The 27,734-nt window shown below is 34.6% G+C and overlaps 2 protein-coding genes and 1 pseudogene across 2 annotated transcripts; all 3 read left to right on the top strand.

Annotated features, from left to right (window-relative positions):
* Positions 1–4: 4 nt before the first annotated feature.
* LOC21397694 lies at positions 5–5,806 on the top strand (annotated as a pseudogene).
* Positions 5,807–10,234: 4,428 nt separating this feature from the next.
* LOC21397693 lies at positions 10,235–12,949 on the top strand. The gene is made up of 3 exons (XM_024169559.1): positions 10,235–10,537; positions 11,199–11,477; positions 11,591–12,949. The coding sequence occupies exons 1-3, from the start codon at positions 10,325–10,327 to the stop codon at positions 12,677–12,679; spliced, it is 1,581 nt and encodes a 526-aa protein (XP_024025327.1). The 5' UTR covers positions 10,235–10,324; the 3' UTR covers positions 12,680–12,949.
* Positions 12,950–21,349: 8,400 nt separating this feature from the next.
* LOC21397691 (tryptophan aminotransferase-related protein 2) lies at positions 21,350–27,485 on the top strand. Its single transcript, XM_010104199.2, has 5 exons — positions 21,350–22,241; positions 24,481–24,784; positions 26,191–26,471; positions 26,569–26,873; positions 27,060–27,485. The coding sequence occupies exons 1-5, from the start codon at positions 21,943–21,945 to the stop codon at positions 27,239–27,241; spliced, it is 1,371 nt and encodes a 456-aa protein (XP_010102501.1). The 5' UTR covers positions 21,350–21,942; the 3' UTR covers positions 27,242–27,485.
* Positions 27,486–27,734: the final 249 nt, after the last annotated feature.

Genomic DNA, 27,734 nt, shown 5'->3' with positions numbered 1-27,734 from the left:
ATATATGGTACCGTTCCAAATGAACCTCATTGTTATTAGTGGTGAGAAATACAAAATTAAAGAACACCAAGGAAAATATTATCTCCATTTCATTACAGAAAAATATGCCTAACCATCGTTGTTTAAGTGTGTCGTAAATCGTTACTACCAATGTCTTGCGGAAAGTGGTAGTATAACGTTACTATGTGTAACCAGAAAAATACGCTGGATTCTGGGACTTGTCTTTGTTAATGTCGTCGTTCACTATTAAAATTGTCTACTTGTTAACCGTCCAAAAAGAGGTCAGAAATAGAAACTAAAATCCATTCTTTTCTTTTTTATTTTTTCCTCGAGTGATATATTTATTCGTGTTACGGTGCCATATATGTCGTTTATGAACAAAGTAACAAAACTGATCATGTTCTCGAGCATAGCTGCTAGAGAAAATGAAAACGAAAAAAAAAAAAGAAAAAAAAACCAACCTGCATTTGGGAAAAAATAATGTTCTCGATTACAAAACACTACCCAAAACCAAACAAAGTACTTCATTTGCACTTCTAGATTACACTGTTATATATAAATGTGTGCGTGTATATATATATATATATATATATATCTATGTATATCTATTTCTCTTAGTTTCTACGTACAAACTCCTCTATGCATCATCTCTGTCTCTCTGCTAGCATTTCACAAGCAAATTACTCCTCTTCTTTTGATAAAGATCACCTAATCGCTTGAATATGACTCCAAGCTTAAGAAAAAGTTCTATTCACGTAAAACAATCTGATGAAACCGACAGTAGTAAAACACCGAATATGTCGATAAAACTCGGAAGGAACAAACTTCCTCGCCAGCGGACACCCGATTCTCACCGACGTCCCCGAAAACCTCGTCGCCACCGCCGCGTCACCGACCGGCACCACCGGCTGCTTCGTGGGCTTCTCCGCCGGCGAGCCCAGAAGGCGCCACGTGGCCTCTATCGGGAAGCTGAGCGGCATAAGGTTCATGAGCCTCTTCAGGTTCAAGCTCTGGTGGACCACCCACTGGGTGGGGACCACCGGGAACCACGTCGAGAGCGAGACACAGTTCATGATGTTGGACAGAGACGACGCCGTTTCTCGCCCTTACCTTCTGCTTCTCCCGCTCATCGAGGGCTCGTTCCGGGCATCGCTGCAGCCCGGGGCGGTCTCCGACCACGTGGACGTCTGCGTCGAGAGCGGCTCGACACGTGTCGTGTCGTCCGGATTCAGGAGTGTTCTCTACTTCCACGTCGGAAACGACAGTCCGTACGGCCTGGTGAGGGAAGCGATGTGTGTCGTTCGGAAACATCTGGGGTCGTTTCGGCTTCTGGAGGAGAAGACGCCGCCGCCGATCGTTGATAAGTTCGGTTGGTGCACGTGGGACGCTTTCTATAAGAAGGTCATGTTAGTGTATCATATGTATATATAGATGAAATATGACTTATGTATTAATGTTTATTGATTAGAGCATGTTAAGAATAAATTGACACGTTAAATTATGTGATAATCATGTTCCTTGGTAGGATTCATATTTGAGAGTTCAAATCTGTTGTTTTATTTTCCAATTAAATTCGACACTTTATTATTTAAGTATTTTTAATATTTTAAGTTTTTATTTATGGGATCATGTCGTTAAGTTTAGATGCCATAATAAATAATTAGTAGTGAAAACTCAAATTTAAAACGGTGTCTTTACTTTTACCTTGGTAAAACAATCTAACAATAATTGACACAGAGATTAACACAATTTTCCAAAATTGAATGCTTGCATCTTGAGAAGTTAGTAATAAGATTTTGTTTTGGTGATAATTGAAATGGAAACAAATACAAATAGTTATCAAAGACATATTAATCAATGAGTTCTCAACTTGGACGTTGACCTTATTTATTATTATTATTATTATTATGAAATGTTTAGTATTGTGAAATAGTAAATTGTCATTTGAACAGGTGAGTCCAAAGGGTGTCCGCGAAGGGATCATTGACCTTGCAGAGGGGTCATGCCCTCCGGGGATGATCATCATCGACGACGGCTGGCAGTGCATGACACGAGGAAAAAGACCAAGGATTCTCCCGCGAGGAGGACAAGAAAAGGAGAGCTGCGGAGGGGTTGAACTGCTTGGAAAGCTTTGAGGCGAATGCTAAGTTTAGAGACTACAAAAGCCAACGGTTTGACAACTATAAGAAAGAAGGCATGGGTGGGTTTGTGAGGGACTTGAAGGAGGAGTTTACGAGTGTTGAGTATGTTTACGTTTGGCATGCATTTTGTGGGTATACTGGGGTGGGGTTAGCCCCAATTGTTTTCCCCGCGAGATGTCTAGTACTAGTTGTAGGCAATGGCAGATTTAAATACAGTTCAATGGAGGCTACCGCCCCCACTCAAATTTTTTTTAAAAAAATATTACCTTTAAAATTTTTAAAATTTTATATTTAAATCCCTACTGAAATAATATATGCCCCCACTAAAATAATATATATTTCCACTAAAATAAATATATTTTTTTATATGCCTCCACTAAGATAATTTGTTAAGAAAAAGTTAATGTACGCCCTCACTGAAGTGAAAGGCTGACTCCGTCACTAATTGTAGGGTACATAGAGTGGAGTTGTCAAAGGGCGTGAAGAGGATGATGGAGGATCAGGCAATGGGGAATATGGTGGCGGATGGGATGGCATTTGTGCCACCAAAGCTAGCGGCATAGCTCTACGAGGGGATTCACTTTCACTTGCGCATTGAGGAGGCGGTGATTAATGACATCAAGATTGATGCCATACACGTACGTTTCTTTTCTATTTTTTATTTTTTGTTAAAGCTATACATATTTTATTCAAGAGGAAAGTACATAGTTTGACATGATTTTTGTGCAACTTATAATTTACGTCGTTCTAAAATGATAAATTAGTTTTATTTTTCTCTTAAGAAAATTAATATGGTTGTCTTATATTTTTGTTTTTATATCGCTTTTTCTTTAATCTCTTTCTTATACAGTTATTTTTAATTTCCTACTTTATATTTTTTTTTCAATTTCAAAAGAATATTTCAAAGTTGATCTTTCTCTTTTTCTTTTTCTTTGAACTACATATGATAATTTGATCTTCAAATTAGAGAAAAAAGGGACAATACGACCCTCTTTTTTCTTGCCACTAAAAATGTAGCCATTACAAGTTAGAACTCTATAGTCTATCCATCGACTTTATATTTACGGGCATGCAGGGTGCACCATTTCTCTAGTGATCAAATGAATTGCATATGCTCTGTCCACTTTACTTCTTAATTAGTCTTAATTTACAGAACACCCACGTTAAGAAATCAAGAAAAATCTTTGCTCGCAGTGGCGGAGCCACTTGAAGATGAGTGGGGGCAGCCACCCCACTCAAATTTTTTTAAAAAAAATATTACCTTTAAAAATTTTAAAATTTTACATTTAAGCCCCCATTAAAATAATATATGCTCCCACTAAAATAAATATATTTTTTTATATGCCTCATTAAGATAATTTGTTAAAAAAAATTTAGTGTACACCCCCCACTGAAATAAAAGACTGCATCCGCCACTGCTCTTATGCTCTAGTATTATCTCTGCTGAAGTTTTCTAAGCCTATTCAAGTACTACAAAAGAGAAACTAGAAGTAGAAGGATTTTTTTTTGGTTCACATCATGAGTGTGGTGCAGTTGTTAGAGCTGGTATCAGAAGAATTCGCCGGGAGAGTTGAGCTAGAAAAAACGTATTATAAGGCACTCACGGATTCCGTTAGAGAGCATTTCAAAGGCAATGGAGTCATCTCTAGTATGCAGCAGTGTAACGATTTCATGTTCCTCGGAACAGAGGCCATTTCTCTCGGCCGTGTCGGCATGTTCGTACTTGCGTTTTTCTTTTCCAATACTTTCTCAGCAGACAAATAATGTGATCAACATAGTATAGACATGGCCGGAGCCACACACACAAGTGAGGTAGGCGGCCACCCCATTGAGAATTTTTTTTTTCCTTTTAATTTTATATGTGAAATCTGATGAAATTTTTAGTTTGTCTCGCTTGAAATTTTGAAATTCAATGTTTATGTCACGTTATAATACGTTAAATTTCTTAATTAACTTATATAAATCTAATGAAATTTTGAGTACACTCCCCCACTCCTGACTTATTTTAAATTGTTGTCTCCGCCCTCGAGCATAGGAGATGATTTTCGGTGCATCAACCCCTATGGAGATCCGAAGGGAACGTTTTGGCTACGAGGGTGTCACATGGTACATTGTGCCTACAACAGTATTTGGATTGGGACATGTTTCAATCCACGCACCCTTGTACTGAATTCCATGCCGCTTCAAGGGCTATTTCTGGAGGGCCAATCTATATGTCAGTAACGCTGTTGGGGAACATAACTTCAAGTTGCTCAAAAGCCTGGCTTTACCAGATGGGACTATTTTGAGATGCCAATGCTATGCTCTTCCCACTAGGGACTGCCTGTTTGAAGACCCTTTGCATGATGACAAAACAATGCTAAAGATTTGGAACCTCAACAAGGTCAGAAGACGACACACTTTTTTTTTTCTTGAAAAATACTAGAGACACCAATTGTATCAAATATCATACACTAATAGAAAATAAGTTTTACAGTATGAATTCTACAAATGGAATCATCTTCTATTAGTTTTTGTTGAACACTACCAATGCGCCGGCCTCCAAGATTTTTTTCCCCCTTTATCTGTTTGAATAAATCCCTAAATATTTTACTTTTTCCACTTAATTCCAATAAAATAACAACAGATCTTTCAATTTATAAGGCGGTTAATTTTTTTTTTTTGTGCAGCACCAATTAAAAAAATATTTTATTAATATAACATTTGATTATTTTGTTTTGTTCACTAACGCACTAGTGAGAAAATAATCAAAACTAATATTATTTGTACAATGGTTTTTATTTTTATTTTTATTTTATAGAAACTATAAAAAACTCAACCCTATAACGGCCTTTACCTGCATGCACTAATCCCTAAACTGGTTCTATATTTCGCTTGTTTTGGACAAGAAGACATTCCTTCAATCTATAGCGTTCTGTTATGTATTTGTTGTTCAAATGCCTAAATGGGTTCTGCTAATGTTTACTTGTTCTCATGAGAGTATTGATGAATTTTCTCACGATTAATATTGCCCTTAAATGCTTTCTTAAATTGGTAAATAGGTTTCTTTTTGTTCACTTCACTTGGTATTTTCATTTGTGTGTATTTCAACAGCATACCGGAGTTTTAGGGCTCTTCAACTGTCAAGGAGGAGGGTGGTGTCGCCAATCCAGGCGCAATAAATGCGCTGCGCAGTTCTGCTGCTCGGTGTCCTGCTCGGCAAGCCCGAAAGACATCGAGTGGAACAACGGAAAGAAAAACAACCTTATTCCAATCGAAGAATCAAACACGTTTGCTGTCTACATGTTCCGAGAAGAGAAGCTGAAGCTGATGAAGTTTGCGGAGACTTTCGAGGTCTCGCACGAGCCTTTGAATTTCGAGCTCCTCACCGTCTCTCCTGTGAAAATCTTGCCCAAAAAGGCAGTCCAATTTGCACCAATTGGGTTGGTGAACATGCTTAACACCGCTGGCTCAATTCAGTCTATGGAGTTGAGTGATCATGAAGATTTGGTGAGGATTGGAGTAAAGGAAAAAGTGGGGAAATGAAAGCGTTTGCTTCGCAGAAGCCTGTGGCTTGTAAGATTGATGGCGTTGGAGTAAAATTTGGTTATGATGATGGGATGGTCAGTGTTCAAGTTCCATGGCCGAGTTCTCAAGAAGAATCTCCAGTTGAGTACTTATTTTGAATAATGGCTGTTAATTGGCCTAATTAGTATGTTTTTTTAATGGAAAATTTCATTAATAATTAGTATGTGGCGTAAGGGCGTCGTTCAGGTTGTTTTTCCATTCAGCTTCGATGGTGGCGGTTGTGCTTCCGCTGCGATGGCTCTGCTCAGATCCGGTTTCTTTGGCTTCCGTATAATAGCTATTAGCTTGTCGTTGACATCTATTTCTGTATGGTTGAGGCTATTCGTAAGATTTTGTTAATTTTAATAAAGGCGTTGTTTTCGCAAAGTTTATGAATTGTAATAATGGAGGTGGTTTCTCCACTTTCCGATTTTGTTTATGTGTTCTATCCATCTGAGTTAGTTATCGACGGTCTATGTGTTTGTTTACACCTAAATATTCTTTTATGTCGTGTTGCTTGTGTCCCCAGTATTAAGGGTATGGTCTTGGTTGAATATTTTAATCCATCGACTGTATTGGTTTTTACTAATGAGCTTTGGTCGCGCTCTATTTTTGTGCCGAGCGGGTCTTTCCCAGTCATTGGGTCTCGGCACTTGTGTCCGTCTTTGTGCTTCATCCGTTTTTACTGGTGAATCCAGTCAATATTTAGGGTTGAATTCCCTTGTAGGTTGTGATCATTTGCCACTATTTGTGTAATTTAGCTTAATTAGTATGTTAATATATGTAGACTCTTTTTGTAGCACACACGAGTAGTTTGATCACGAGCTGTATTTTGTAACAGGAATATTACTACAACAATATGATTGCCTTGGCTTCTCATGTCATTTTGGTATCGTTGTTCATATTTGTTGAATGTTATAAAAATCATATCGATTGATTGTCAACCAAAATTGAGAAAATTAGGGATCAAGCAATTGATAAAAGCAACACCGGCGAGTAGAAATATTACACAACCAAGATTTGATGAGTAGAAGTATTATACAACAGCTATAGCGCGCTACAACTAAAGGAGTAGTAGTGTTATACAACATTCAATTGGATGATAAAGTAGTGTAATCTTGCTACTTAGAGGAATTGTAGCATTATTATATGTACTACCCTTATGTCCTATTTATCTATCCAAAACAAGTGGTTGTATTATACTCTTTGCATCTTTTAATATTAGAAGCCAACCTCGACTATAAATAGAGCTACCTAGCTCATTGTCTAGCACAGCAAACTGACCAACCAAGTGAGAGAAAAACGAGTCGTGACGAAGTGTTGTGTGATGCTTTGTCTTGTGGTGTGTGAGAGAAAAAAAAAAAAAAAAGTTTCTTCTAGTATTCGAAGTTTTTTATACAGTGTAATTTTTGGGTGTTCTATTTTGTGTGAAATATCTAGGGTTTTAATGTATAAAGTATTTATATTTAATAGCTTTATGATTTTAGTGTTGTGTTCTACAACTGGTTTGAGAGTAAGGTTGTGGGCTCTTTAAAAACTATAAGTGTGCTCCGTGGATGGAACGTTGACTGATCTTCCATATTGGGAAAGATTTTTTGAGATTGTTATTGGAGTTATCACAAACCTAATGGAGGTTTTTTTGTCGTGTTTGGAATTGATTATGTTTTTATTTTTTACGTTTTTTAAGAAAAAAAAATAAAAATATTTTCAAAACGGCGTTTGGCGCAATAAAAATAAAAAACAGAAATGAAAACAATTTTTTGATTTAGTGTAAAATGATAGAGAAATAAAAAACGACTTTTAGTTATTTTTTATTTTTTATTTTTTTTTCTCCTCTCTCGAACAAAGAGAGAAAGACATTAATGAATTTTTTTAAAAATAATCTCTTAATAAAATTACTAAATATATTTTTAAAAATGATTTATAAGTTTGTCGTCAAGACAAAGCTTGTTTGGTATTACCGAGGTATTGCCAGCACAATGGGTGATCTTCAAGTAGTTGGGGAATCAAGAATCTCAACAACCAAAAATACAACACGTGGGTGACATGCATGTTGTCGTACATGCAAGGGCAAGATCTTTGGAAAGTCGACGGTAGTGAAGTTATAGGCGGACGGCAAAAGATGCCAATGGCACCTTACGCAAATGGAAGATTAAAGCCATCAAAGTAATGTTTGTTAGCAAGACTACTATAGAGGAAGAAATGTTGGAGCAAATAAGGATAGCATAAATGTTGGAGACATTTGAGTGTGGGAGTGAAAAGAATGCAGAAATAAGAGAAGATTTGAGACGTATAAGAATAATTTTCTTTAAGATTTTATTTATCTTAATTTTTCAAAATTTGTTAATGAGTTTTAATGGTAAATTACTCTCAAGATACAATAAACATTTGAACACAATATCTAGTAATAATATTGAGTTCAAGAATATGAATTAAGTCTGTAAATTTTTTAAAAAATTAATAAAGACAAAAGTATCATTTTATGAATGAATGCATCATCCTTAAACAATACAACCATTCACATAAAAGTACATTTTCAATGTAAATGTATCTTTTCATAGATTAATACATCCTATTATAATAGTTACATCTATTATAATAGTTATATCTATTGCTAATTGGTGTTCAGATATGTATGAAAACATATCACCAATGGATGTAATGGTTCGAAACGTTTTAGATCACATAAACTCATGAAAACGTTGTTTTCTGCATAATTTCCGCTGCAGCGGATGTTTTCGCGCTGCAGCTGCAAACAGACCCGAAACATGCAAACACTTCGGCTGTAGCCAAAATATTTCGGCTGCAGCCAAAATATTTCAACTGTGGCCAGTTTTGCCGAATCAAAGTAGTTTGTCCGTTGCAGCGTTTTGAAGTCCCTTTAATATGAGTTTTCATGTTTTAATACTTAAACAACTTGTGATTTTGATCAAGATATATTACAATCTTTATAACAATAAACACCAAAAAAAAAAAAAAAAAGTTTGGGACACTTTTGAAGCACTCTTGTCATGAAAGAACGACACGAGATTACAACTCTTGAAGAATGAGTTGCTAGCCGTCAATTACTAAGGTAAAATCTCTATGCCGTTAAATTTCTGAAGTACTTGATCCTACCGCCTGTATTGAAGAATCCAGAATGAGAAGACAGAGGCTGTCGCTGTAGTACAAGGTTGGCCAACTCAATTGTCACTCGTAAACTTTGAAAATCTACTTGCAGATCACTAGGAAGCATTGGCGAAACAAATGGGTGGAGTCTCACCAAAAAGTGAAGAAGAAGACCTGCTGCGAAGGCTACCAACTTAGAAATGGAGAACAAATTGATGAAATTACCTTAAATTTTTGTGTTTGTTTGGGATTCAGAAGTGAAGGAAATAATTTTATCTACTAATAGTGGACAAATTGGCATATTACCAAATGAAAAAATTGGATCTATGTCTGATCGATCACACCTATCAAGAAAAAATATTTTATTTTAGTTCGGCCTGTAATCATATATGAAGTAGCGAACAGTATAAATTTAAAAATATTTTTACCTAAATCCGTTGCAAGAAAAAGAGAATTTAGAATTTAGAGTTGTAAATTATATTCTTTATAAAAATGACAAACTCATTTTAAGAATTTCCATAACCTGTATTCAATTAGTTTAAACCTATTTATTATTGAATTGGGACCAAAATAAGATGTTTAGTTGGAGGATTCAAACCATGATTTGAATCATGGTTTATGATTCGCTACAGTATTTTTTTTCATAAAAAATACATATAAATTAAAAATAATTTTAATCACATGACTGTAATCTATGAACGAAACGATCCCTAAAAGTTCTTCTAGCGAACAAACCCACGCTTAGTGGTAAGAGCACAAACAAACCCAAACAAAATGCTGGAAAGGGATTAAGAAGCGATGACAAATTGAGTGGTTATCAACGAAGTTCTCGATCAGGGGAGCTCAGAAAAACGACAAAAGGAATAGTAAATCTAAACAAAAAAGAAATTTGATAGTAATTGCTACAATTGTGGCAAGAAGGACCACATGATTAAAAGTCGTCGGTCTAAAAAAAAGCTGCAGAAAGTAATGTATCTAAGACAGAAAATTAAAATGATAATAAGTACGATATCGAAGCGTCATTTGCTATGGCCAAAGAAGAATTGGTGCTCACATGTGACAACACACGTGACAACACACACCCAAGAAGATTTTTTATTTTTGATTGAAACAAGATTTTTGTTTTTTAAAAATTATTTAGATCTCGTTCTTTTTGTTGATTTAATTTTTTAATTAAAATTAATATGTAATATTTTTTAAAAAATTTTAACTGTAAAAATTTAAATGTAAAAATTTAAAATTAAAAACTTAAATTTGTGAAATAAACGAGGTTTTGTTATTTTTTTTATAATAACTTCTCTACTAACTATCTCACGGACTTTTCATGAGACCACCTCCCCCATGCAACACGTGTAACTTGTGTCAGCATCCGTCATTGCAGCAGTCCCACGGCAGGTGCATATCTTGCAGATGAAGAGAAAAGCCAGAACTCAGAATTAGTACCACCATATCCTCTGTTTGGCATCCTAGAAAACGGGAGAAAATATAGGCACAACTCTCCGGCGAGGAAATATTCGCTTCATTTTGCTATGAAGTCGTCCGATTTCATGGACAAGCGGATCTCGGAGCTTTCCCGGTCCCACTCCGACGACTTCTCCGACCTCTCGTACTCCCGTGGCCGCGAACCGGAGGAAGACGACGATCTCTCTTATGGATTAACCAAGGACGATCTCAGCTCCACCTTCCATTTCCGTCCCGTACGACCTGTCGTTTCCCCCGATTCGTACGATTCCCCTTTCCAGGTTTGTTTGATTAATCGATCCATGTCGATTTTGATTTTTCTTGATATTGGATCGATGAAAAATCTTGTCTTTCTGTGTTGATCGGAGCGAAGTTTAGGTTTTGAAAACTAGAATTCGCTGAATTGTATCACTCGTTAGTTCTACTGAATACCAATTTTATCCCAAAATTGCAATTATTTCCCCAAATTGCAATTATTAAACGCTTTCATTGTCAAAATCGATTATCAATTTATAAAAGCTGCAAGATTTGTAAGAAAGGTCTGGGTTTGGTTGAATTGGGACCCAAATTGCAATGGAGAGCTGCTCAGAGCCTGAGTAGATCCAATGCATTTGAGTTTATTAGATTTATTGTTTGAATCACATAACGTATTTGATCTTAAATTGAACATGAATACACACATATATATATATATATATATAATATATAGTTGACTAAAAAGTTAATGACAATTAATAAAATTGGGCGGCACCTCATTAAATTTTTATAGGTAGAGGTGACCACGTAACCATTAAAAACTCGTCCATATATACATATATACCTGATGTGGTTTTTCCTAAAGACCTTGTTAAGCTGAAAAATTTGAGTGAAATGAAGGATGAGGATCTGAATTGTTAAGTGTGCTCGTATAGTTAGAGTAATCCCTTTTATTGTTCATGGCAGAATCGCGCTTCTATGGACTACATTGATCCACCAAAATCTGATTCCAAGAATGTTGGGGCTTCCAGTGATAGAGGATTAATATCTATGATTGATCGCAAAATGGAGGAGCATTCTAAGAATCTACTACACGTTATGGAGGGGCTTAATGTGAGAATGTGTCAACTGGAGAGTAGAACACGGAAAATTGAAGATTCTGTCGACGAATTGAAGGATTCATCCGAGTTTAATCATGGATGGACTGAAGGAAAGTTGACGCAGCTGGAGAATATTCTCACTGAGGTACTTCTTTTACTTTCATTGTTTCCTTTGAAATTATCTCTTTGGGAGATTTTTCTAGAAAGATGCGATGCATACTTAAAATGCTTGATCACATTTGTGGATAACTTTCACAGATTCAAAGTGGTATTCAAGACTTGAGAGATAAACGAGAGATATCAGAAGTGCAGCTGCAGCTAACCAAGCTTGAAATCTTAAAAAATCAGGAGCAATCACAAGACCAAAAGACCAAAACTAACACCAGTTCTGGTCAAGGAGTGTTATCATCTGTCCAACAGCAAACCGACCAATCACAACCAAGTTCTGTAATTTCTCCACAGAAATTTCCTCCTGATCCTAACGTTTCTCCAATCACTTCGTATCAGAGTCAGCCACCAATACCAATAGCAGGGCAGTTTCCAGCCCAAGTATCTCAGAATCAAATCCCTTCTCTTCCACAGGCAGAGCCGAACTACTTACTACCTATGTTCAGTTTGGAATCCACTCATCAACAATACCATATGCTTCATATTCAGCAGCAGCAGCCAACATCTTCAGCACCATATCAACCTTATCAAACAGTTCCACAACTTCCGATCTCACAGTTACTGCCCCTGCCTCCACCTGTTGATGCACAAGCTCGTTATTTGCCGGCTCACAACTTTGAAGAAGCTTCTTACATATCACCTCAAGGCTACAACACAAGCATCCAAAGAACCTCTAATGCACACGGCTTGGCCCCTCCCAACCAACAAACTTATTTTGGCTCTAACCAAAGGGTATATGATCAACCTTCAAGAAGTTCAGAGTTTCGCACCGAGCATGTGCAACCGAGTAGACATTCTAGTTTTCGTGATGGCTATTCTCATTCTGGACTTCCTTCCCAATACAGCAGTTCAAAAATGAAATCCTCGGAAGTTCCACCATTTTCTCCTGTCCTAGCTAGTGAAAACAGATTCACACAACTGCCAACTGCCCAAGTACTCCCACGTGCGCTGCCAATGGCCTCTGATGTGGATAGTGGATCATGCTCAAATGGGACCGGAAATAGAATACCCGTTGATGATGTTATTGACAATATTGTAGCAATGGGATTCCGGAGAGACATTGTGAGAGCAACAGTGAAGAAAATGACTGAGAATGGGCAGTCGGTGGACCTTAATGTCGTTCTGGATAAGCTGATGAAAGGTGAAGTCCAGCAAGAGAGTCATAGGTTTGGCCGGTGATTTTATGAGTACCTATAATCCTTTGAACGTATATAGATACTTTTACATGCTTGTACATAGTATTGATCAATATCAGTATGCTTCTTTTACTCCATATTTATCTGTTGTTGCAAATTGGAAACAATGCATTTACATACAAGGTATTGTATACGAGTGTAAATTGTCACTGATGTAAAAAATGCTACTCTTTACTGCTTTTGTTTGTACTCATTGTTTGCTCTGGTTTCCTCTTCAGCGAATCTGATATCAATGTCATGTTTGATTAGTCAATTGAAATCCCTAGTGGGATGAGAACATGAAGTAGTCACTCGTTACCCACTTGATGTTTCAAAAGCCACAAAACATTTTGGAAAAGAACTTGACCTCTGGAGCTCATAATTATGATGGGTTTGCCCTCAAAAACAAGTTGCATTGAGTACCAAAACTTCAGAGCTTGTCAATTCCGTCCTGATTCTTTGAGATGACATTTCTGGTCAAGAATCAGAAATATTTTATGGCCAAATCTATATGATTAGTATGGGGACCAGTACATTCACAGCTTGAGGGAGACCCATCCCTACTCCTAGGCCCAATAAACCCTCCCCAATAAGGGTATAATAAGGGTATATTCGGTGGTGATTCTTAGAGTTTAAAATTAATTCTCTAGCTATCACAGCTGAAATTTGTATTTGTTAAAATTTATAAAAAGTGATTCTTAAAGAATTTTTAAAGAATTTACGGCCAAAATCAGAAGCAGTTCAAAAATAACTTTAGAGCATGTTCTTTTGTCTAAAAAACTCAAAAAAAGACAATTCGAGTTCCAATTTTATTCAAGTTCATGTTTTTTTAAATTTCAACTTTATTCAACTTTACTCAACTTTATTCAAGTTACAACTTCAACTCAAGTTATAACTCAAATTCAATTCAAAAATTACACTCAAGGTACACTCCAAAAGAACAACTCCTTAGTTTTCAGATTATGCGGTAATTATCTTAAAGTACAATTAATGAAACTTTCATAATATCTATAATATTCATGGAATCAATACTTGTATAATTACAGTTTATTAAACACTTAACTGTTTTTGTAACGGTTGTTTTTTTTCAACATAATTAAAAGTAATTTTTTTAAAATCTACAGTACTATTAAACTGGCCCTAAGTAGTGCTTAGTGAGTGCATCTTCAAGAAATGAAAGATCTCTTGCTTTCATTCCTCGGTGGAGGACCACTTGTTGCCAATGGCAGATTGTGACCTAGTTTGAAATGCAGCAAAAACTGAGCCCTAGAACCATGTGAATGTCAAAGCTTTGGTTTAAATCCTCTGGATGAGATTTCTGTGACTGAGCTCTCAATATCAATTAATAATTAAATTGGCCCCGGTGGTTTGGAAGGCCCAAGTTTCCTTTCTTCAGAGTGCTGGTTTTGTGGACCCCTCAATGATCATTAAGAGGTCCAGGCCCTTCGGAGCATAGGAATTTAGTTGTGTCATCCCTTACCTGTTCACTTCGTTGATTCGAATTTAGAATTCAAGTTTTTCTACAGTAAAAAGCTCTCACAAACAATCACATCTAACTTTTTTACTACAGTAAAAAGCTCTCACATAAAGTCATATCTCAACTCAAATTTTAAACTCGAATCAGCGAAGTGAACGGGGCCTTATTTCATGCAATTTGTCGGAAAATCTTATCACTTCATCATGTCAATTATTATTATTCTTTTTTTTTTTTTTTGAGGTGAAAGACTTGAAAATAAAGGTGACTTTTTGGAGGGGAGGAAAAGGTTACCAAGAAACAAAACAAAAAGAAAAATCACATGAGATGTTACTCCCACCAACAGCTGAGAAGCGTATAAACTTTTCACAGCATTTTGCTATTTTCCTTTTCGGTCAATCACTAAGCTACATACACATCATGGCCTTGCTTTACCATTTCTAGATCCTTTATTTATATATATATATATATATATATATATTCTAATTCAATCGATATACCTAATAATATGATCATAAACATGTTAGATTGTTATCATTCTAGCGCGAGTTTCGCTATCTTTCACACTTGGTTCCTCAAGAACCAGGATATTTACAACTCATTCCATGAGAAAAGCATGTATGAAAAGATGTTGAGAAATATGTTAGGTAAGAAGTGGTGCCTAATTATGTTACTTTGAATTCAGACCGTTTATTTGTGGACATGGTACTTGACCATCAAAGACTAGGATTGACTGATGATGACCAACAACATCATGAGACAGTCCTGTCTGTTAAGGTTCCTATGTTGTTTATTATATGTACATTTTTCAAGTGGAAAAATAGGTCATTGCATACTTGGCTCCGGCTCTTTGAAAGTCCATGATTCATCAACTTCCTCGTATATGCTTCCACCTTGATTTTGCATTAGACAATACGTGTCCAATCCCTGAGACGTTTGATTCATAGATTAAAATTATGTGATTAGAATTATTTTTGATTTACGTGTATTTTTTGTGAGAGAAAACACGGTAACGAATCATGAATCATGATTCAAATCAAAGTTTTAATCCTCTAACCAAACATCCCCTTAGTTTCTCTCTCATATTAACATTTTGGGCGCTTTTACTTTTTTTCTGCTTTTTTTTTTAAATTTTAAAAAATCACAGACACTATCACAAATCTTCAAAAATTCAAGGGGGCATATGCCCCCCGGGTTAAGCCTCTCTCCGCCACTGATCACAGACACATATAAAAATTATTTTAATAAACATATAAACTTCTTTTATGAGGTTCTCTTTTTATATAATAAAGATAAAGATTATATGAAAAAGTATTTTAGAAGGGACTAATATAAAATAAAAATATTTTATTAGTAAATTAGAAAAAATAAATAAATCAATTAGATGCATCTAAAAGTATAAGATTTAATAGAAAAAGATCAAAAAAATAATTGAGATTTGATTTTGTGGAGATATATTTGAAATTTTTACTAATAAAAGAAGACATGAAATTTTTTTAAAAACTATGTATGAAAAATAAAATAGCAAAACTCCAGAGGCGGTGCCTTTCTCTGCCACTAAGTGACCCACTAAATTTTTATTGGCGGTGTTTTCATTTCTTATATAAAATAAAAACCATAGACTCCAAGCCGTATAAAAAACAAAACACAAAAAAAGACGTGTTTATATATATGATCAAGAATAATAATTTGATAGGCCGCACACATTAAATAATGAAAAAAAAAGAGAATGTTAATTTAATATCATGAATGAATGTCAAGTTTCGTTATATATCGTTATATGTGATAAGTCCATAGTTATTAATTGATATAAAAAGATATTATAGCAATCATTTGATGTGACTTGAGACTTCTATTTTTAAATTTAGTAAACATTACAAAAAAAAAAAAAATTCATTGGTGTTGTAGGTCATTCTCAATTTTTTAATTTACCTTCTAAACTTTAAAAATTCTCATTTTACTCTTAACATTTAAATTTATTTCATTTAAGCTTTTTATAAGAATTTTTGTCAAAATCAAACAAAAAAAAGAGCGGATTAAGTGTGACCTATGTTATTTTTATAAATTTGTTTTTAATAAAAATTTAAATAAAAAAATCACATGATTACATTACTCTTTTTTCTATATGTTTTTAATAGAAATTACAATAGAAAGAATTCAGTGGGAAAATTCAAAGTTAATGGAGGTAAAGTGAGAATTTTTAAAGTTTAAAAAATAAACTGAAAATTACTCTAAAATCCAAGAGGTACTAGTGATAATAATTTTTTTTTTTTTAAAAATTATATGGTTTTCATTTAAACACCAAAAAAAAAAAAATAAATAATTTATATTCTTATTTTTATTATTTACTTTCATCGTCACAACTATTATCTATCTATTACACCCTTTCTTAATCAAATCGAAATCTATAATTAGACATCATTACGCTACTTGATAACCATACCAGGTTGGTATTATCTTTTGGATTTAGTGCACTCCTTAATAAAAATCCTAGTGTATTTTATTTGCTCACGTGATTTGTAAAAGTACTTTTATAAAGTGAAGACACGCGGTCACATTTGTGATATTCTGTATTTTTGGTAGTCCATAACTTATTAGGATCGGGAACTTATCATTTTTTCATGTTTATAAAACATGTAGGAATGGGAAGTATCAATTAAGAGTTTGTTTGGTTCACGCGTTATTAGTAATTTTTTATTCTTATATTTGAATTTTAAATTTTTTTAGATGAAAATACTGTGACAGAATCAAAATAATTGATTTAAACGCATGAAATAAACGGACTCTAAGAGTTTAAAAATACTTACAACATTATTAAGACTCACAAAAAATTTCATTAAATAAATTAGAAAATTCAACTATATGACGATTAATATCTCATAAAAATATATCGAAATCATGTCAAATCTAAACTATAACAATAACAAATCAAAGTCTCAAAATTGAATTCAAACTCAAACATATGTAAAAATATCTATACTGAGACGGAAATGGGAATGGGGATAAGAGAGCTTCTCCGATTCTTAAGAGGTTGTTTGGTTAGGGGATTCGTTTCCTGATTCGAATCATAGTTCGTTACAGTATTTTTTCTCACAAAAAATACACGTAAATTAAAAATAGTTCTCATCACATGATTTTAATCTATGAACCAAACATCTCCTAAATCTGGAGCTAATTATTATCCCCATATGCCCATCCTACTAGAGTCAGATAACTGCGGAAACCCATATTTGTAAGTAAAAATGTCATCCCTAGAAAAAAAAAGTAGAAATGTTTTGTACAAAATCTTTGCGAATAACAAGAAACTTTTTGTGACTCTTTTTTTCTTTGGGAATTGTTGAAGAATTAAGAGAAAGGGTAAAAGTCAGAAGATGGAAAGAAAGAGTTCTGACGAGCCAAACCAAGTGGGTGCAAGCAAAACCAGTAAAATGCGGGAGTTACGAATCTTTTCTTTCTTGGTAAAGTTCACAATGCAATGAACACGAAACCGATGAATTAAAAGAGTCCTGACAAAAGAAGAAACTGACTTTAGAAGATTGTTTGGGAAAGAGATGTTCATATTGAATACTTTTTATCACTGAAATAATTGCGTTTACTGATTTATCTATCATAATTATCAATTACCAAGATGGCACTTTTGGATTATCAAAGAAAATTTTAAGTTTCAGCAATCATATTCTTTCGCCATATTTACTATTATATAAGGAATGCCCTTTGCAAATCTCTTAAGATAAAGTTGTTATAGAGATAGGAATGTGATTATCCAAGTTATTCCTTTATTGCATGAGAAATGTGAGACCAAACTTTTATCCTAACAAAACTTTCCTCCTTTTTTTATGTAGTCCCTAAACATAGAAGAACCTCTAGAATTTACCACAATGGTTTTTTTTTTTAGTAAACATATGCATACTTGAGTGGTGTTTCTTGATTTGTTTCGTTTTGTTTTTTTTTTTAATCGAAAAAGGAATCTTTAGTGTCCTCATAGCCCCACCTAGTGCCTATAGAATAAATTAACTGATCCTACTAATACAACGATCAAGGGTCTAAATTTATTATCTGCTCATTCACAACCCATGTCTTGAAAAAATGAATTCCTTGCTTTAACCCTACATGTTATAATCTGTTATGGTACGAGAAAGTAAAATATTGTCGCTATTCGTCATTATGAATTCATGATTGAATAAAAAAGGAAAACGATGACAAATACTTTTTAGTACTTGTTCTGTTATTATTTCGTTCAAAATTTTAGTTTTAACTTACGCTTGTTTAAAAAGACAAAAAACATTCCTTATTATGACCTTGTTCGTTATATTCTGTCATGTTAAGAAAAAGTAAAACATCGTCGTTATGAATTCATGATCCGGTTGAAATATTAATATTGATTGTAGTGAAAGCAAATACGGCATAAAACTACTTTTTTTTCCTTCTTTTGATTCGTTAAATCATTTTAAACGATTTTTATTAGGAATTGAAAACAAAAAAACTAAAAGAAAAAGAAAAACACAATCCTTAGCTTCTGACTAAAATAAAATAGACGAATACTATTTATTGATTCATGTTTCTTTACCTTTGGTTAGTGAAGAATGAGGATACAATCAAGTATAATTTACTAAATCAGGGGATAAAAGGTAAATAAAGGAGACAGTAGGATCAAAGGTAAAATATACACTAGACCAAGAGAAAAAGAAAAAGAATGTTGGACACATAAAGTGTTGACTTTTCAGTCAAAGTGCCAAGATTGCATTTCTGGCTTGGCCAATAGAGTTACCAAAATTCATGTTTATCTCAAGTTCCCAGTTTAATCAAGACTCCAATTTTCAACAAAAAAATAAATAATAATAAAAATAAAAATAATAAATCAAGACTCCAACTTTAACTAGCAAAAAAATCTAGACTCCAACTTTGGTCACAACTCAAAGAAAAAAAAAAAGCTTATAAAAAAGATTGAAAAATGGGTCAAAAAAAATAAATTAAAACTCCAAAAAAAAAGGAGAAAAAGAAAAAGAGAAGAAAAAGCAAAGAGAAAAAAAGAAAAAAAATGCTGACACAGCACGTTGCCATAGCAGCCTTTCCACTAACACTACCCCTTTTTATATCACTTTCTAATGTTAACATATTATTATATTAATTAATATTAGACACATCAACTTAAATTTTAATTTTTATATATTAAATTAAAATAATGCGTAAATTATTATTTTTTTATTAGTAGATATAATTATTTTTATTAATTAACGTGATAATATTTTAAACACTCATCAATAAAAAAATAACAACTCACATAACACATTAGTTGATAGACAATAATTGAGATTCGAATTGGTGTCCATACATTATTCTATTATATTTATTATATGTTCATATGGTTTTATAAAGTTTAAGATTATTTTCATAAATGCTTCCTGAGCTATGTATCTTATTTCAAAGTGGTCGTGATTTTTTAAAATAATTTAAAACACATCTCAATATATAGAAAATGGTTCAAAATACCCTTTATGTCCACTTTTTTCTATAATGTTAATAAATTTGTCTACGTGGCACTCATTTTTAAATATTTAAATTTACTTAAATTGAAAAAAAAAATAATTATTAGAAAGTAAACTTAAACTATTATTAGATTTTTTTAAAATAAATATTTAGGACAATTATTTTTTAAGAAAAAAACTCCTCCTTCGAGGGAGGATGTTTACGGTGGAGAGCTTACGACGGTGAAGGAAGGATCGCGAAGGAGCTTGCGACAAAGATATTGCCTCGACTCGAACAGTGGAGCGACGACGACAGATGGATCTAGGCTTGTGGCAGCTCGTGAAGGGGGCGAGTGTTGCGCATCTAGATTGGGTTGTAACGAAGTGGGTTGTGAGCTCGACGTGGCATAGGCAAGCTCGATAGATCTGGGTTGGTGACGAGGACGATAAGGAGGCTGGGCTATGCTCACGATGATAACGACGAGGCGGGGTTGCCATTTTGGTCTGCATTTTGAGAGTGAAGAGGAAGAATACAAAGTTTTGGTGATATTAAGGTCCTGTTTATTTCAGTAGTTTGAATCACAACTCAAGTTTTTGTTATAGTGTTTTCTTTAATATGAATTAAAATTAAACTTTTTTTGTTATAGTGTTTTATCTCACATAAATTTACTTTTTAATTTAAATTCTCAATTCGAACGAACGAAATTAATGAAATCTAAGTAAACGTGATTTCTTTGATTTAGTTGGTTTTGAGTGTCGTGAAATGTGAAGGAGATCTGTGTTTAGGGTCGAAAGAGAGAGAAGAGAAAAGGAGAAGATCAAGAGAGAGAAACAGTATGAGTGATAGCCTGATAGGAGAAAGAGGCCGACAATGGACAAGAAGATGTTTTACAGATTTGTGAGTATATATTTGTTTGTTTTTTTTCTAATTGAACTAATCTGTTTGTTATTTTTGGTTTTTTAATTTAAATTTTGTTCTATTATTAGTCTTTAAATTCTATTTGATTTCTATATGATTTTATATTAATATTGATGAGAAAATATTTTTTATAAATCTTTAATGACATTATCACGTCAGCATCCCGTTCATATTATCAACATGACGTAAATAGAAAGAGTATTTTAAACCATTTTTTATAAATCAAAGAGTATTTTAATGCCCCATTCACTTTGCTGATTCGAGTTTAGAATTCGAGTTTTTTTACAGTAAAAAGTTTTTACAAACAATCACATTTAACTTTTTTGTTACAGTAAAAAGTTCTCACATAAAATCACATCTCAATTTAAATTTTAAACTCGTATCAACAAAATGAATAAAACTTTTAAAAAATTAAAAGATATTTTAAAATAAAGTACATATTTCGAGACATTTATAAAAATAATCCTAAAGTTTATACATCAACAAGGAACAGTGAATCTACGCCTTAGTGGGTCTGTTTCGTTTTCGAGATCTGGCATCGGAAAATTTTCCGAGAAAATCGTACTGGAGTTTCTTGATTCCCGAGAAAATCTCATGTCGGAGGTGTCTCTCCTTCCGAGCGTGCTTCAATATATCCACTCCAACTAACTCATTAATTTCTGGGTTTCGTTTTTCAGTCCAAAATATCAATGTAACACTAGGATCAAACTTTGTTCTTTTCAACCTTTTCTGGTTTGTTTCAATATTTCGATCCTCTTTCTTCTTCTTCTTCTTCTTCTTCTTGTTTTTTTTTTTTTTTTTGGTATACTATTTTTATTTGATATTTCATGTCACTATTGCCCTGTTCTTTCTTTTTTGCCATTTCTAATGTCCACTTGATTAAAAAGCCAGCATTTTCATGGTAAATTTAGAGCAAGTAAGGGCTCAACGAGTACAACAGAATCACAAACTCAAAACCAACATGTACAAAAGTCTCTAAAACCCCAGGAAACAAATCTGATTAAACCCAAAAAAACTTTTGTAATTTTTTTTTTCTCAAAAGGGGTTTCAGAGTCCTTCCAAATTAGCAAAACTGAATCCAAGTCCGTTTATTTTTCCTCTTGTCAGATTGTTTTCAACAAGTATTTTAATTTTTGTTGATTAGTGCACCGTAAACTTGACCATCAAAAAAAGTGATTCATAACGCTTCATCAACCCCACCTTTTTTTGCATGCATGTCTTTTCAAATTTTCAACCATCCATTTGTCACTTCCATTATTTTTGTTCTCATCCTCCGATTTTCGCTATAAATTCCCAGTTCAGTTCTTCATCTCTTCACACACACACACACAAAAAGCTCTCAAAATATAATATTGCATTGGCCTACTCTGTTTTCCTCTGTTTTGCTCTGTTTTTGCTCTGTTTTCAATATGGTTAAAATCCCCGGTTTTTTCTCTTTGAAACACTTGCTTGTTCTCTCTCTTGCCCTGAATGTGAGTTTGGTTTTGAGGGTTCTCTTTGAGAGTGAAAATCAGGGCCTTCATTACTATGGCTTGGCTCTGCAGAAGAAGTTTAGAGGAACTTCAATGGAGGAAAGTGGCTCTGTTCAGAAAGTGGCGCACGTTAGCAAGAGGGCAGTTTTGTCAACACCCTTTTCTTCTTCTTCATCTTCCATTGGTAGTCTTTCAGAGGTTGAAGATGGCGGGGAAAAGATTATCAATCTCGACCAGTAAGTACAAAGAAAAAAAAAAAACCCTTTCCTCTTTCTCTTTCTCTTTCTCTCTCTATGTTTTGTTTTTCCTTGTCGTTTTGTGTATTTTTCAAATTACCTCCATTGAAGTTTCCGGAAGTATCAAATGACCTCACATGAGGTTGTTGGTGAGTGTTGATATTATCATGTCATCCACCACCCTGTCAGAGGCGAAGTTATTATTCTCCGAAAGTCAATTTTTTAACCAGGGGCATTATTGTCTTTTCAAGTTGACAACAAATTAATAAAAATCCAAGCATGCCATAAGGCAGGCAAGAAGTATCACAAATCCAATGTTGGTTTGACATTGTCACATTGTCAGGAAAAAACCCACCTTGGTATTTTTTGTTTTGTTTTGCTTTGCACTATTTTGATTTTATTCTGATTTTCTTAAGTTTCCTTATTTATTTACCTTTTGTTGACCCTTTGTTTGGTTTTGTTTGTTTGGGAGGCCAATGGGGTTGCGTTTTCCCAGTACTCTGACGCTTCTTTATGGTATAGACAGAGACAAGTCCTTGGTTGAGGTTCTCAATAGTATGGGCGGTTTTTAGGGGGCAATAAGCTATTTTACTCTGTTAGTGGAGTAAGTATTTTTACATTTAGATTAATTTTTTAATTGTTAGATTTATAACATGAGTATTATGTAAAAAAAAAATAAGATTTATAACATGAGTAGTTTTTGTGGCATACAATAAACTTTTAATAAAAATTTATACAGTTTTGACTGTTATAAAATTAATATAATAATTAAAAACACTATTAATATAGTAAAATAGTTTGTTGATCGTAAAGATTTTTTAATGATTAGGTATCGCTTTAAAATTGGAAAAAGAAAAAAACCCTCTTTGTTGCTTGTTCCTACTTTTGACGAATGTTTTCTTTTGTCATTTCTTGTTTCCCAAATTGTTTTTTATTTTTTATTTTTTTTCTTGGGGGTGCTAAATTCTAAAACATAGCACCAAATATCTTTTGTCCCATCGGAGGTGTTGCTCAATGCTCATTGACATTTGACCAACAACACAACACCATCATTGAGAGTACTACAAAGTTGTGGAGTCAAAACTCAAAATTCCTCAAACAAAAGCCTTGTGTGAGTTTATAAGGAATATAATTGGAGACACAATAGGGGAGTTTCTCTAAAAAATTTTGTGGTCGGTCACTCTTTTTTTTTTTGCCCCCTCTTTGTTTTTTGTTTGCTTTCTATGAACAGCAGGCAAACGGCAAACCCCATATTGTGGAAGGAAAGAAAAAAAGTTAATAGAGGAGACTTTTTAGCTATAAAGATTAAAAAATTAAAAAGTTGATAAATAAAGAACCAAAGTGCGCCGACCCAAGCTGTGAAATTAGCTTTTCTATGCTGTTTTAGTCCCCTCCTTCCTTCACCATATGAAAAAAAAGTGGGATCGTTTGGATCTTACTAGTTACTACCATACCACTTTGTGGGTCCAAAATAGATACCAACACCATCATCTCTAAGGCCTTTACCACTTATTAACACATGTTATGAGGACCTTCATTCTGATGTAAAGATTCTCAATTCCAATCTAATCATTGATCTCTCATACAAGAAAATGACCCCACACTACACACCTCTCGGCTCTCTTCCCATATCTGCCTTCCCCGTACCTACCTCCATGCAATTTAAGTTGACGTTTGGTTTATGAATTCAGAATCATTATCGGTTTATGTGTTTTTTATGAGAGAAAATATTATAACGAATCACGAACCATGATAAAATTTCTATTTGCCTTGTCACAGATTTTTTTTTTCCTTCCCTTTTTTTTAACTTGCAGAGATGGGTTTCTCATTAATGCCACTATCTATAATGCCCTTCTCCCCAAGTTGTCTTTCTTTGGTGTTTTCTCTTTTTCTTTTTTGGTCACTTTTTACTTGGCACTTAGTGTTCTCAAATGGTAGGTGAAATTTCTAAGGAAAAGTTTTGTTATCCCACAAAAGGTTTTTAGATATGGTTTTCTCATTGATGCCACTATCTATAATGCCCTTCTTCCAATTTGTCTTTCTTTGGTGTTTTTCTTTTTTATGGTCACTTTTTTACTTAGTGTTCTCAAATGGGTAGGTCAAATTTCTAAGGAAAAGTTTTGGTATCCCACAAAAGATTTGGAGGGCAGACATAGAATGTAGTAATCACGCAAAAGATTTGATATATATATATATATATATTTTAAACTTTGGAGATTAATGTAACTTGTTAATGCAGTGGTGATCCAACAATGTACGAAAGCTATTGGCAAAAAATGGGAGAAAAGACCACAATTGTGATCCCGGGATGGCAATCAATGAGCTATTTTTCTGACATAAAATGCGTTTGTTGGTTTTTGGAGCCTGAGTTTGCCAAGCAAGTTGTGAGGCTTCACAAAGTGGTGGGAAATGCTGCAACTGAAGGTCGTCACATTGTTGTTGGCACAGGCTCTTCTCAGCTCTATTTGGCGGCTCTCTTTGCTCTATCTCCTCAAGAAGCAATCGAGCCCATGAGTGTCATATCAGCAGCTCCTTACTATTCGGTTAGTTTTTTTAATGAGATTTTCCCCGTCTGATTCTGCCTTGTGTGACTTTAATGATCGGATTATTCTCACTTGTGCCCCGAAGATTAGGGTCATTACCCACATATGATAGGATTCTGTTAACAACAAACTGAAAAAAGAAGAGAGGTAACGCAGTTACGTGATCTTTCTGATAAAAACCAAACGGAAAATGTAGTTCGGGGACAAACTAAAAATAAACTGAAAGTTGGGGGCAGACGTAACATGGTCCTTAATAATATATAATATATATTCATTTATTTGATGCTTTGAATTTAGCAAGTCATGACTAAGCATACTCGCTAGCAAATCCTGGCAAAGTCAAAACCCCATTACTGCATATAAATAAACATTGGATATATATGCTTTGTTCCTTCGATTCTACATTTTGTTATAGTTTAATCACTTAAAACATGGTGGACATGCTTTTGGCAAAGTTTTCCACTTTTCTGCTTTCGATTTTGTCTAGTAATATTATATAGTTAGTGTGTGACATTGGTGGCGTCACTCTTTTTCACTTGACTTCTCATGCACATACAGAGACCATAACGTTTGGTGGTCGCTTTGTGTTTTTGGATCTGAGATTTTTTTTTAAAAAAAAGAAAGAAAGAAGAAAAAAGAAAAAAAAAGGAACAATCCTCCAAAAACAAAAGCAGCACAAACCCACTTATGCTAATTAGATAATTAGTGCCATAAAGATGATGCTAACTGGCATAAATTCTAGACGACTTCATCAACCCACTTATTTTTTTGGGCTCTTGATTACGAAGTCTTTTTTTTTTCTTGTACCATTGATATTTTATTATTTTTCTAATGCTTGACTTTGGCATCATATTATTATTTTTTCCACTAAGAACGTTTGCCTCCTTGCCTCCTATTCTTTCCCACCTCAAACACAATTTGCATATGTTCATTTGCTGAACTTGCACAAAATTTTGTACTCCATAGCTAAAATCAACATAAGAAAGAACATTTGACTTCACTTTGTACTAGAAAAATTCAAATCCACCGAAATAACATTTTGTTTTGACAATATTTGATCTTTGCATGTCTAAAGGCCTGTTTAGTTCGTTAATTCGAGTTTTTAATTCGAGATGAGATGTGACTTTATGTGAGAGCCTTTTACTGTAGTAAACAAGTTAGATGTAACTATTTTTTAGAGCTTTTTACTGTAGCAAAACTCGAATCGGTGAAATGAATGGGACCTAAGTTGTTTCTGACATTCAATTAGTAAATACAAGAACTTGACATTAGTAAATAATTATACAAAGCTAATTGAATGGTTTCATAGACAGAAATTTCTCATTGCATTTTTGATAAAGAAACTACAAAATATATATTCTCTCTCTCACTAATGACATTGCAAATACTGATGTTTGTCGTTGCAGTCCTACCCATCAATGACTGACTACCAAAAGTCAGGTCTTCACAAGTGGGCAGGCGATGCCAGGAGCTTCAACAAACTGGGGCCTTACATTGAGCTGATCACCTCCCCCAACAACCCCGACGGGTTTACGAGACACTCGGTTATCAACCAAACTGGGGGAGCTCTGATCCATGATTTGGCATACTACTGGCCCCAGTACACACCTATCTCCTCCCCGGCTGACAACAACCTCACGCTGTTCACCGTCTCCAAAAGTACGGGCCACGCCGGGATGCGCATTGGGTGAGTAATGCCGCTCATCGTCCAGAAGTGGGGTAATGAAATTCATTTGCCCTCTTCCTTTTGAGCCATTCCTTAACTCTTCCCTTTGCACCTTCAGGTGGGCTTTGGTCAAAGACCTCGAAATTGCGAGGAGGATGACCAAATTCATCGAGCTCAACACCATCGGCGTGTCCAAAGACTCGCAGCTCCGAGCTGCCAAGGTGCTTGAAGCAGTGACAGACAGCTGCGAGCAGGCTGGCAGCTCGAAGAATAGCGAGTCTTTCTTCGAGGCTAGCTACCGCCTCATGGCAGAGAGGTGGCAGCAGCTTCGCGGGGTGGTGAACAGCAGTGGGAGGTTCAGCTTGCCGGAGTTTTCTCCTGCATTCTGCCAATTCCACGGGCAGGACTTGCAGCCTCATCCTGGTAAATTATCCAAAATCCCACCAAAATTATCATTAGTACATTGTGATTTTTATATAGTTTTAAAAAATGATTACAAATGGTGATATATCAGTTCTCATCATAATTATAACTGATTTTACTAGCGGTGATAAATAGCATTGCTCGTTAATTCAATCTGACACGAAATTTCTTGTTTTTACCTTGCAGCTTTCGCGTGGCTAAAATGCCTGAAGGGCGTGGAAGACTGTGAAAGCTTCTTGAGAGGCCACAAGATCCTAACGCGAGGAGGGAAGCACTTTGGGGCAAGCCCGCAGTACGTCCGAGTGAGCATGCTGGATCGAGATGAGAACTTCAGGTTGTTCCTGAAGAGATTGTCGACGATCCGCTGAGCTCACAATGCGGAAAAAGGGTCGACCCCTTCCTCCTCGTGGTGCCGATGGATGCGCAGGAGAAAACTGCTGAAGCCGCGGCCGCGGGGGGAGATAGCCTGTAGAAAAAAGAGAGCAAATACAATGTTGTTAATTATCATATTATTGTAACATTATCTCTAGTAGTGAAATTTTGCAGCTCACCAAATTCAACTTCTCTTTTCTGTCTAGAACTCTGGTTTCTCCCTTTGTGTGTGTGTGAATACAGACGACAATGTTTACCTACCATTATAAGAAAAAAAAGAAAAGAAAAGTCCTCGTTAAGGAAGATAGAGGAAGAGGAATAATGTTTCACACAAAAATGTTGTTAAAAAGGATGAATTTAGCCAAAAAGAAAGAGTACGTATTTTTTTTTTTTTTTTGCTAGAAGAAAAAGTACGTATCTTAAATTCATGGAGCTGAGCTTTTAACAGTAGAGTAACACGTATTTTTAAACATTAAATCTAATTAAAAT

The sequence above is a fragment of the Morus notabilis genome, unplaced genomic scaffold (assembly GCF_000414095.1).
Source record: "Morus notabilis unplaced genomic scaffold, ASM41409v2 Scaffold125, whole genome shotgun sequence".
NCBI classification, from domain to species: Eukaryota; Viridiplantae; Streptophyta; class Magnoliopsida; order Rosales; family Moraceae; genus Morus; species Morus notabilis.
Note: the sequence above shows the minus strand (reverse complement) of the source record. Positions and strands in the feature narration are given on the sequence as shown.